At 39.7% G+C, this 12,651-nt stretch overlaps 1 protein-coding gene across 2 annotated transcripts in view; it reads left to right on the forward strand.

Moving 5' to 3' along the window:
• Positions 1-12,651, forward strand: part of prdm6 (PR domain containing 6) — a 118,790-nt gene that overhangs the window by 22,141 nt on the left and 83,998 nt on the right. For both annotated transcript variants that reach the window (XM_088076243.1, XM_088076242.1), the window contains exon 5: positions 11,385-11,512. In XM_088076243.1, coding sequence (XP_087932369.1) covers positions 11,385-11,512 — 128 coding nt within the window. The remainder of the gene's footprint in view (positions 1-11,384; positions 11,513-12,651) is intronic.

A 12,651-nucleotide genomic window follows, 5' to 3' on the forward strand; every position in this document is an offset into this window, starting at 1 on the left:
TTCGGGCTGTAGTCCCTGCGGAGTCCCCATCGACTGTGTTTTCGGTGGTTTGTGGTCACAGCGTCCAGTAAAGGCTCTGTAATGTTTTCTTGGCTGATGTCATGATTTAATGTTTGTCCAACTGTCTGCATTTTGGGTTTTATTAAAGGGTCACTGACATCATCACTTTGATTACATAATCACTGAAGGTTTTTACGTCAAATTACATGTTTTAGTTTCCTGTTGCTTTGATTGCAGTGAGGCGTTTTGAGTTTTTATCGATGGAATTTCTGAATAAAAGCAGCGACGACCGCACTGATATAAAGCAGCAGGTCAGAGGGTTTACAATCTGAGGGGTCCGAAGAGCTCATGGATACAGAGCTGGGGATGGATCCTGAGAGCCGGTATTGATTTGTACCTGATTGGGTCAGTACTTACGTACCGATAAGCTCTGTGACAAATGATGCTGCTCTCAGTATTTATGGCATAAATCGTGTAACGTTAATTCATTTTAACCTGATTCTAACGTATCTGGCAACCTGCTCCTCATGACGACGAAGCCGCTGGCGTCAGGGGATGACGTAGGACGTTTACGGTCGTGCCGCTGCTGGCTGAACAACAAGACCGAGCGGTCACGAGTGTGGGCACGACAGTGCAGCTAAATGCAGTTTGTGTCAAAGGGTAGTTAAAAGTGCAGCACTGCATGAATATGGAGCAGTGCAGCGTGTGATTTACATAAGGATGCATGTGCATTACTAAGGAGTAGGTGCAATTTGCTTTTGCAACTAAATTGCTTGTGCGATTTACCAAAGTGTACCTGCAGCACACTAAAGTATGGGTGCAATTAATGACTTACTAAAGTGTGTGTGAGTTACTAAAGCATGTCTGCAATTTACAACTCACTGAAGCGCACGTGCAACTTACTTAAGTGTGCTTTCGATTTACTTAAGCGTGCATGCAACGTAATAAAGTGTACAAATGACTTACGAAGTGTGACTGCAGTTTATGACTCTCTAAAGTGCTTGTGCAGTTTACCAAAGCATGGGCACAATTTGACTGCGTGTGACTAACTTACTTAAGAGTGTGTGCGATTTACGACTCAGTTGCTCCTGTGACTTACAAAAGCGAGATTGCGACTTACTAAAGTGTGTGTGAATTTAATGACTCATTAAGCGCTTGTGCAACTCACTCAGGCGTGCATGCATCCCACTTAAGTGTGCGAACGACTTGGGTGCAGTTTATGACTCACAGAAGTGCTTGTACTTCGTAACTTCGTAAACCATATGTGTGATTTTTGACTGCATGCATGGGTGCAACTCACTGAGCGTGCACGCGATTTAAGACTGACTAAAGCACGTGTGCGTCTGCTTAAAGTGTGTATGCGACTTACTAAAGCGTGCATGCCGTTTACTAAAGAATGGTGCAAAGTGCTGTCGGGTAGGAGACACGAGCACAACTCCAGCATGTGAGCGACTTCTTAAATCGTGCATGCACTTTCTAAAAAACTTCATCCATGTCACCTCGCGGCGTCTGTAGACTAGAGATTCTGTTCTGGAGTTTAAAATAAACGTCTTTCTGACCCCCGGAGATCATGTGACTTGAAAGTCAAAGTGCGTCCATCATAAACCAGCAGCACGGCGCTGTTTGGTTAAACCCACTCGGTGAGTCGGGTTAACTCAGTTCATTTCTCCTCCCTGTGTGACATCAGCCTGTAGGCATGGTAACCGCAGGAGGTCCAAGAACAAAGACTGGGGTTTTCCATCAGGACCTTCGTGTTAGAATAACAGTGTGTGTGTGTGTGTGTGTGTGTGTGTGTGTGTGTGTGTGTGTGTGTGTGTGTGTGTGTGTGTAGAGGTTTTACGTGCTGTGGTGAGCTGCAGTACGAACACTTTTACATGTTCTCCTCATGTCAGAGCTCTGAAACCGTTTTTTTCATCAGCTCGGTTTGTTATCTTCATCATTCATCAATAAAATGACCAATCGATCAGAGAGACGTGTTCAAAAAAGTCTCTTCATTTGTAAACGTGGACTAAAGCTTGGATAATCTTTTGCTCCATTAATTCTCTTCGTCTCTTAAATATTCTCTCGGTTTTGGCATCTACTGTCCAACCTTTTTATTTAAACATCGTCTTTATCGCTCCTGACCCAGATTAAGGTTTTTAGACCCTGAAAGTCATGAATGTACGGAAAGTGAGGATATTTTAGACACCTGACTTTGGCTCTGATCGCAGACTGATTGCTGTTTATGGAAAGAACAAAGCGTCCGGTTTGACCAGTTTACTGTTTCAGGTTTTATTGGCCCGGTTTGGTGAAGGTAACAGCAGTGGTATTTTTTTAAAAATGATGCGTTAAATCTACTGATTCCCAGCAGAGTTCTTATTTCCATTTTCATAAGGCTGTTGTGTTTTTGGGTTGTCTGTCCGTCCATCTGTCCCAGCATCCAATTGTCCGTGACTTTGTCTGTCCTGCACTTGTGAACACGATATCTCAAGAACAGCCGGAGTGAATTTCTTCAAATTTGGCACAAACACCAACTCTGAGTCAAGGATGAATTGATTAAAATGTGGTACGTAAGGTCACTTTGACCGTTTCTTTTTAACATTATATTTCGAGATCACCTTGAGGGATTTCCTTCTGATTTGGCACAAACGTCCAATTGGACTCAACAACGAACTGTTTTTAATTTGGTGATCAACGGTCAAGGTCAACGGTCAAGGTCACTTGGACTTTGAGTTTTTTGTTTTTTTTTCCAAATTTGGCACAAATGTCAACACTGAGTCACTCTAATCATGACATTTTTTACACATATGTGTTATAGGATAACATAATGTCATGACCTTCTCTATCCAAAATGTCAGAGGTCAGCGTCACTGTGACATCATAGCGTGACGTTTTTTCTGGCCGTTAATCAGAATCGTATCTCAGGAACAGAAGCGGAGACGTTTGCTTTGAGCTGAATGAGAAGTTGAACTGTGCTGTTTGTAGAGTTCGTCTTCGGTTGGTTCACAGGATGGAGGTCAGAGGGACCGGAGGGATCAGGTCAGTGAGTCCCGCTGGTGGCGGTACAGTCGGGCGGACCTGCGGGTGGTGGTACTGGTTCGTGGCGCTCGGCTGCTCCTCCTCGCTGTGTGAGAAAGCGTTCTGCCTTCAGACTGTTGACTCTGAGGTGAATCGGGGTCGGTTATCTAAATATTATCCGTCCCTCTGAACGATTCTCACCCTCTGATTTATGAGCCGGCTCGCCGCGCGCTGAAAACACAGTTTCAGATGGTGACGAGGTTCTCTGGTCTCGCGGAGGTCCAGACTGTTGCTCTTGGGCACGGAGGCGGCGGCGGCGGCGATGGCAGCGAGGGCCGCAGGTTTATGAGGCTCACTGCTGACAAATGGACTCCTCAGCGACAGGTCGTGATTAAGAAACCTGACAGATTTGGTGGACTGAACAGCAGACGGGACGAATGAGGAGGCTTTTATTTAGCCTTCATTGGGCCTGGCAAACCGCCTCTGAGCACATTCTGCGGTCAGAAAAGATTTAACATCAGACGGATGTGGAGTGATGAGGAGTGTCGCTCCTGATGTAGGCGTACACCTCGATTACCATCGTTAATATTACCAGTTTTTTTAAACCTCTTTCTTAACATCTTTTTATTTTGCATATTTTCAGGTTTTTTTCTTTTTTGTCCAGAATGGTATATTTAAAATGATAATAATTTTGTATTTAAAATTATGTTAAAGGAAAAGAAAATAAACATAAAATGTATAAATAATATTATTTTTTCTTTCATTGTCAGCACTTTTGGCAGAAAACTAAAATTCTTATAATTATAAATTTAAAATCTTTGTTTTGGGTTTTTTTTTGTCCAGGAAAGTGTATTTAAAATTATATTAAAGAATTATTTTTCTCATTTTCAGCACTTTTTTAAAGTTTTTTTTTGTTTACTTTTGAGTTTTTTGTGCTTTCATTTCAGGTATTTTTGTAACTTGTTACAATCTTTTTTTTTTTCTTAGTTTTTGGAAAATTTCTTGATGTTTTTGAAAACAATTATTTGACAACAACAACATTGTAGTGATTGTAAAGGGTTAATGCTGATTCAGCATGTTGTTGCGGAGTTAGTTACTTCAGAGGTAAAGTCTTTTTTTGTGTGTTCACATTATTCTGTCCATCACCTGCAGCAGGAGGATGAGACACTGAGATCGGGAAAAGGAGGAAGAGGTGAAGGAGGACGGAGGAGGAGGAGGGAGTGAGGAGGAGACATGGGGAGATAAGGAGGAGGAGGCCGATGAAGAGAGCAGATAACAGTAGAATTAGTGCAGTTTCATTGATTAGCTGTAGAACAGAAGCGTAGGAGCATTGATCGGCTCTCAGGAACAGTTTTACTGGATTTAGACTGAAAAAGAAGAAGACAGCGGAGCGTTCTGTGGAGGAAGAGAGGAGGAACTTTTTCTGACGCTGACGTTGTGTCTGCACACACAGCTGACTGTTTCCGAGCGTCTCGGCGTCTCCTGTTCTGATCATCAGCTGATCGCTCCGTCTGAGCTTTAAATCGCTTAAAAATCATAGAAATCTGAACTTACTCACCTGCGTCTCACGTTTATTTGACAAAGATGATACTGGGCGGGTTTCCGTTACAGATTAGTGCAAAACTTTCAAGAAGCATGGATGTTCAAAACACTAGCAGCAACCGCACCTGCCATAATGATAATAATAATAATAATAATAATAATAATAATAATAATAATAATAATAATAACAACTAAATTAATAATAATAATAATAATACTAATAATAATAATGACCAAATTAATAATAATAATAATAATAATAATGACCAAATTAATAATAATAATAATAATAATAATAATAATAAAGTACTACCACTACTACTACTACTACTACTACTAATAATAATAATAATGAAAATGATAATGATAATAATTATAGCTATTATTATTATTTAAAAAATGATGACGTGCAGTGCAATGCATTCTGGTAGTTGTAGGTTTTCTTCTGTAAGAAAGAGAAACAGAGGACGGATGTCTGTTTGCGGACAGAAAGTCTGAGCGACCGTCCTGCACTGCTCGCATCTTATGGAGAGCCAGATAATTCAATTATGAGATCTTACGACATAAATTATTATATTTTATTTTATTTATAAAGCACATTTAAAAACAACAAGTTGACCAGTGCTTTACATCAATAAAAAGATTTTTTTTTAAAAAAGCAATAATAATAAAAAAAATCCATAAATATCATTAGAGGACAAAAGAAGAAAAGAAATCATAAAATATATAATATATTATAAATATTTACTCATTTTCTCTGCTTCGGACGCTGAATCTTGACACCAAACGTCACGAGAGAAAGTGAGCAAGAGAGTGTAACACCTTCAGACACGATAACTCACAGCTGCATTAGTGTCTCACTGACACACACATGTCACACACCAGCTGATAAACACGTTAGACACACACACACTCGTCACACACACATCGTCCTCTGATGGTGAAGCGGCCATTTACATGCCAGTGTTGCTTCAGAGCTGCAGCTAAGTGTTTTTAACTGATAACCGAACCGCATTCCTGTGTGAAATCACACACACCCGCACACACACACACACACACACACACACACACACACACACACACACACACACACACACACACACACTCGGGGTATCTCTCTGGCGTCTGCTCGGTCCCGACAAGGAGAAGATTTACTCTCTGTATTAAGGTCAAGAGATCAAAACACTGTCCGTAAATTTCATGCACACACTCACACACACACACACACTCTCTCTTTCTCTCTCTCTCTCACACATGCACACACACACACACACACACACACTCAGCTGTTGGTTGAGGTTTTGCAGATCATGTTCAGTAAAAAGTAAAAAGGCAAATTTTCAGCCTGTTTTTCCAGGTTTTTGTGACTGATGGGAATGTAAAATCGCTATTTTAACATGTCTTTGTGTGTGTGTGTGTGCGCGTGTGTGTGTGCGCGCGTGTGCATGCGGACAGTGACAGAGCTGTAAGTGAAGCACTGACAGCAGAGATCAATGACTGAGAGAGAGAGCTGTAATCCACCCTCTTTAAAACACACAAGGGCCGTCACTTTGTGTGTGTTTGTTTATGTGTGTGTGTGTGTGTGTGTGTGTGTGTGTGTGTGTGTGTGTGTGTGTGTGTTAATCCCCCTTACCTCCAGTCGTCTGGTTCTTGTAAATGTAAAGAGGCAGAGACAGACAGATTAGACGTCCTCCACTTCAGTTTTTACTAAAAAGCTCAAAGTAAATAATCATTCGACTTCCTTTTGCTCCGTGACTTCTTCAGCAGACATCAATTTAAATAATTCAAAAGGTGTTATTAAAAGTTCCTCTCTGTCAAATAAAGGTAGAAATGTCACCAAAATATTTTTCTAAATAAATAAAATTCTTGAATTAAAATTATTTACTGTCCAAACGTGAAGCATGTTGCATCTTTGGAAACTTTTAGAGCTGCAAAATAATTTAAAACATATTGCATAGGTTTTGAAAAAGTTCATTACAAAATATTTTTTTAGCTCCAATATAAAAATAACACATTTTTGACTTCACTTTTCTTCTGCTTCATAAACAAACTCTCTCGTCTTGTGTCTCTTTCTCTCTTTTGGGTCAAAAGTCAAGCAGGTCCACTCAGCGCTCCTCCTCGTCTGTCGTTTGGACTGGAAGAAGACAATGACCAAATATAAAATAACAAATCCCCCCAAATGAGCAAGAAATTAGTAAAAAAAAAATGCAAGAAAATTACCTGAGAATTATTTAAAAAAACAAAACACAAATAAGACAGAAAACACCTCATGTCACCTTTTTGCTTCACTTTCCTTCTGCTTCAAAAACAGCAATTTGGCTTTATTTCTGTCAAAAAAAAGGCAATAAGCAATGAAAGAAGAAAATACCCCAAATTACAAAGAAATTTTTATGAAGGACAAATGATTGACAAATGATTTTGAAGGAGGCGTCGAGGCCTCGGCTCCTCCTGCAGCAGCTCGTCTGATGTGTGGTCTCCGTGTGTGAATATAAAGCCTGCGGTGCTGAAAGGGTCGTCCGTCCCGCACAAACTGAGGGTCAAACGAGAATTTATGGAGCTCTAAGAAACCGAAGCTGCAACAAAAAGAAAATAGTCGGGATAGTCGCGCTCAGACGGAGAAGTGACAGCCGGAGCTGTGCGGCGAGGCCGGCAGCCTGGCAGCGTTTTCTAACTGCTGAACTAAACAACATGTTGTGTTTGGCCGTTTGTCTCGCAGATGGAATTTTACAGCGATGGATTTGATAAACACAAGCAGCAGAAATGTCTTTGACAGAACAGCATCGAGCTAGAAACCAGCTGCTGCTCACACACACACACACACACACACACACACACACACACACACACACTCACAGGTGCTTCTGTTAATGGAGACATAGTTTAAGAGTTACTGCACTCAGAATATCAAAAACAGGGTATAAAAATACATTTTAAAACACTGAATCAAAACCACAGAATCAGCGCAAACATTTCAGACATTCACACATCCTTTTTTAATTTTAAAAATAGAAAGGTAGTGCACATTTGAATTTGGGAAATGGGGAAATTCAAAGTGTTTACATAAGATTTATTAGAGAAAAATATAGTTTATTTATGTTCAATTACATTTAAAAAAAAAAAAAAAGATCATTTTACCAAAACTGCTCATCGCAGAGGGGCTGCTATCTGTGGTGGCTGTTAAGAAAATGCAAATGAAGAGTATATAATGTATAATTTATAATGTGTATTTATATATACATATATATAAATATATATGTATATATAACCTGCTTGTCATCAGATGCTGATGGCCAATTTTAGAGTTTGGGCCTGCTTGGAAAAGGTCTGTAGCAGTAGGGAAGTGTTTTATGTCTACATCACCATTGTGATGTTATTCCCACTGGTCATGTTTTGACGCTTGAACAAAAGCCCCTGGCCTCGTACCTGGACGTTAACGGGGGCGGCGGTCAAGTTTAGGCATCAAAACTACTTAGCTCAGCGTTAGTTACTCGGAGATTCTTGTCGCTTTTCATACAGCAAACATATTTATGATTTCTATTGATTATGTCTAGTTTTGACTTTTTAGTGTTTGAGAATAATCAAGTAAATTTTATTTATAAAGTCCATCTTCACAAATCACAATTTGCCGCAGAGGGCTTTCCAGCATATGACATCCCTCTGACCTTAGACCCTCACATTGACTAAGGAAAAACTATACCTATAACGGGGAAAAAATAAATAAAGGCATGGCTTAACGTAAAATAATGGAGAGTTTCAACAACTGTTTCCGCCCCACAGAAATCTCACGGCCTTGTTTTTTACGGGCCACCTTTGGGGGCTACCGCCCCTCTGTGGAGCAGAAACCAGTTCAGGGTAAAGTGGAGCGGGCCGCCACGGGAGGCTGTTAAACGTACCGTGATTTGTTTAAAGAGACGTCAGTGACAAATGGCTGCGAGTAACAAAAGCTTTAAACAACAGCAGAGTGCAGAAGTTTTATTACAGGCTGCAGCAAGCAAAACACACACACACACTCATACTTATATACTTATGAGGACCCTCAGCGACATGAGCGTTCTCTGTAGTGCCGAAACCCAAACTAATCTTAATCGTATCCTTAACCCTAAAACCAAGACTTTTATTAAACATCCCTTTGAAAACGTGAGGCTCAGATAAAAAGGTCCTCACTCTTGGCTTGGTCCTCACAAAGATAGAAAAACAAGAGAAAGACGCACATCATTTCTGCCTGTTAACAGACAGCACTCAGAGTCGGAGGGGTGAAGTAGAGGACTGCAGACAGAGGAATAAATTAAAGACTTATTGCTTCAGCTGTAAAAATGACTGTAAACAAAGGATGGAAATAGTCCTCATGTGTCTCCAAAGTGAGACCACATTTCCCAGCAGCCCCGTTGCCTCATGTCCCTCCCTGTTTACTTTTGCTGTGTTCATGTGATGTTGGATGATCGAGCGATTAAACAAGAGGTTGATATCTGTTTACAGTTATTTATATTTTTATATATATACATTTTTTAAAAGATATTTTAGATAATTTATTTTTACTTAAAAATTTTTTTTTTTTAATTTTTATTTATTTTATTTTTTTTATAGGTAATCTTGGTTGCTCTACATTGACAGCAGTTATCATTAATACCATTTTACACTTTACATAGAAGGTTGAAGGAAGGTAGAAGGTAGATTTATTTGTCAGTTAAAACAAAGTTTAAAAAATGATATTACATTAGTCCTTGATGCTGCTACATCTTTGGAGTTGAAGGATGAGAAGATTAATATCACCAAATACTACAACAAATACTCTGGTTGTTTGGACATGTTGCTGCTGATGTCATCATTCAATTCCTGCAGTGCATGTTTTGAATTTGCATCTGAGTCTTGAGTCCTGTCGGGTCTGAACAAGGTCCGCCCATCCAGTGCAACAGCTTGATCTGGGATGTTAGGGGTTAACCATGTCTCTGTGAAGATGTGTGCAGAGAAATCTCTGATTTGTTGCTGAGTGAGCATCAATCACATCTCATCCACTTTACTCTCCTGCAAACTGATAAAGAAGGCTTGGTAGTGGAACAGCTCTCGGTCCAAATCGGGTCAGCCTCGCCCTGATGCCGGCTCTCCTCCCTCTCTTCGTCTTTCAGTTTCGTTTCTCCCCTCTGGTCTGACTGGTCGCTCGGTGTATGCCATTGGTGGAGATTGTTATAAATGGTAGTAAACTCGCCTGGCATGCTTCATAGTTCAAAGTTTACTTGCTGCAGCTAATATTTTGACAAACACAATATTTTGTGAAGTTTTTCACAAGATCAATGAATTTTTATAAGAAAACGGCAGGTACGTTTACATTCACAATAAGCACCACCATTATTCCGAATGACAAAATGCCACATGTAAATTGTCACGATTAGCCCCTTTGCAGAGGACGTCCTGCACTTGATCTGAACAGAATATGCTGTTAACATGACCTGCATCAAATTCAGAGTGTTGTCATATCTCGGCTAATAATGGAATATTAGTGTGCATGTAAACTTAGTCACTTTGTCTTTTCCCGTCCTCTCTGTGTGTTTCTGCAGCCCACAGCACTTTAGTAAATGTACTTCATTACAATCCACCACTGAACTCAAGTTCACTCGACTGTAACTACGAAAAAAATCTGACTTTTACATCTTAACTTGTGGTGCGAAATGAACATAAAAATAAATGAACAAAGAGAAGAATCCCCAGCTTCACAATAAGCAGTTAAAAGGAGTCGATGTCCCTCGGCCTCTCTGTGTGTTCATTATTAATCCATCCCTCCATCCATCCGTGGTGATGCAGTGTGACTGTATTGAAAAGGCGTTGAGTGCGTTTATAAGGTGATGACCTGAGCCAATAGCTGCTGTCCATACAGCCAGCAAACAATCAATGCTGTAAATGACTGCCAGGATCAAAGGAAACGGCCTCATTTATTATTCCCTGCATGTAAGCACTTTAATGTCTGTCTGTCTGTCTGCAGATCCTCCTGCCGCTGTCTGAATCTTTGTCTTATCTGTTTCATAAGATTGTTACACTTCATACACACATACTCTTCATGACTTTAGAGCCCGAGTCTTCAGAAAGGGATCCTCAGAGTTACTTCAGGGGACTACCAAATTATTGTTGATAATTGAAGTTGTTGTTGTTGTTGTGCCTCCGTGGCAGTGATAGCCATGGCTGCAGGCAGTATGTTTTCAGATTTTCCAAAAACATGCTGCTTGCTTTTTTCATGTTCATGCATCTTGTTGCGTCCTCCACTGCCGCTCCGAAAAAGTATTTTTAGACCTCAGAACTTGTTTTTATGTCAGAGACGTTGGCAGGCGGAGCAGTGAGGCTTTTAAAGCAGGTGTAAATCAGGTTTGTATAACGTTTAACGCCCAGCAGGCCTGCAATAATCACAGCTCATGCCCGACTGCGGATAAGAGCCTAATGATGTGTTGCCTCGGCTTGTTTAAAACATTTCAAATCAACTGGAGTTATTTCTTTTTGTTTGAGCTGCGAGTGCAGAGCTCGTAATCATTTTCAGGTCGTAAGAAAGCTTTCAACGGAAACATGATCACACAATAATGTGATGAATCTCTGAAAATATACAGATTTTTGACTCTGTTTTACCATAAATATTCCCGTACCACCTACAGTTTTACAGTTCAACACTTAAACTAATCTGCAGGTACAAATACTCGGCAACAAAATCTTAATTATCTGAAGGTTCTGTATCTTCAGCTTCATGACATAAAAAAAATTACAGATTCACACTACATACGGTCATTACTTTATCCTAAATGAGCAAAGCGTGTCAGTGTGTATATGTGCTGCTTTCAGGTCTGACCCTGTGTTTTTGTGTGTTCCAGATCTACGATGCAGAGGGGACGTTACAGCACTTTATCGATGGTAATGATCCCAGTAAGTCCAGCTGGATGAGGTATATCCGCTGTGCCAGACACTGTGGGGAGCAGAACATGATGGTGGTGCAGTACAGGTAAGAACACATTTAATTATTTCACATTTGGTGGGTGTCATCTTTGTCATCCAAAAGTGAACTCTGTTGTACCAGGAGTGTGCGAAAGTTCATGTTCTGTACTAATAATACTATGCACCAACACCAAAATACCCAGTGAAGACGCACATTTTAGCAAAGCAGACTCTCAGTGGGGACATTTGTTTACAGTTAGAGGACAGACTGTCCTGGTACACCAGTGCCAACACGTTCAGAGCTCATGTAGCAGCTCTCTTTAAAAACGTGTAATTTATGATTACATCAGGAGTTAATTAATGAGAATAACCTTTTTTTTGCACCAAATTTAGCTTTGAGGCTATTTATAAATAGTATGTGTGGTCATTTTAAGATAAATAACATTTAGGACTCCGGTAACTTTGCAATATATATTCTAAGCATTAAAGCACCGTCCCACCCCCACGCTAATAAGTCAATGGACTAAAAATACAACACCTGGTCTACACCTGCTTTCTTAAGAATTTTCTTTTTTTTTTAACAACTAAAACACTGAAACCATCAGAATAATTAGAAACATACTGTATTTACATCAAATCTTTGCACACAATGGCCAAAGCACACAACTGAAAACTTCACCTTTAACATCTAACATTACTGTTGCCACTTTCTCCAGCTACAGTTTAAAAAGTGAAACGCGCTCTGGATATAAGTTTTTCATTTAATGCAAACCACTTACAATGACTCTTATTGAGTATCTACTCAGAATTTCCGTCTCAGGAGGTTTTGAACATAGTGATTTCATTATTCATATGAAAAAAACTATTTCATATTATTTTGTTGAAATAAGTTCTGTTAAGACCATTTATTGTCATATTTACTGTTAGGTGCTTTTTCACGTTCAGATACTTCGACATAAAAAATGATTAATCCTTACCAAAAAGGGCTTTGCTAATTTTTGAGTTCATCTAAAGCAGAACACGTTTTGTGTGTTTGGTTTCTAACAGTCAAAACAATTTGGACCAATAATACAGGCTTAGAATTGAATTTGTTTCATTTTAAACATTGAGATGTGTTGCTTTTTTTAATTGCTTACAAGGAGGCAACAGACTACCGTTTAAGATTTTGCAAAGAAGAACATTTCTAAATGGCTAATTAAAGAAAAT

This window comes from Plectropomus leopardus, chromosome 4 (genome assembly GCF_026936395.1).
Source record: "Plectropomus leopardus strain MGB_pleo_1.0 chromosome 4, ASM2693639v1, whole genome shotgun sequence".
NCBI classification, from domain to species: domain Eukaryota; kingdom Metazoa; phylum Chordata; class Actinopteri; order Perciformes; family Serranidae; genus Plectropomus; species Plectropomus leopardus.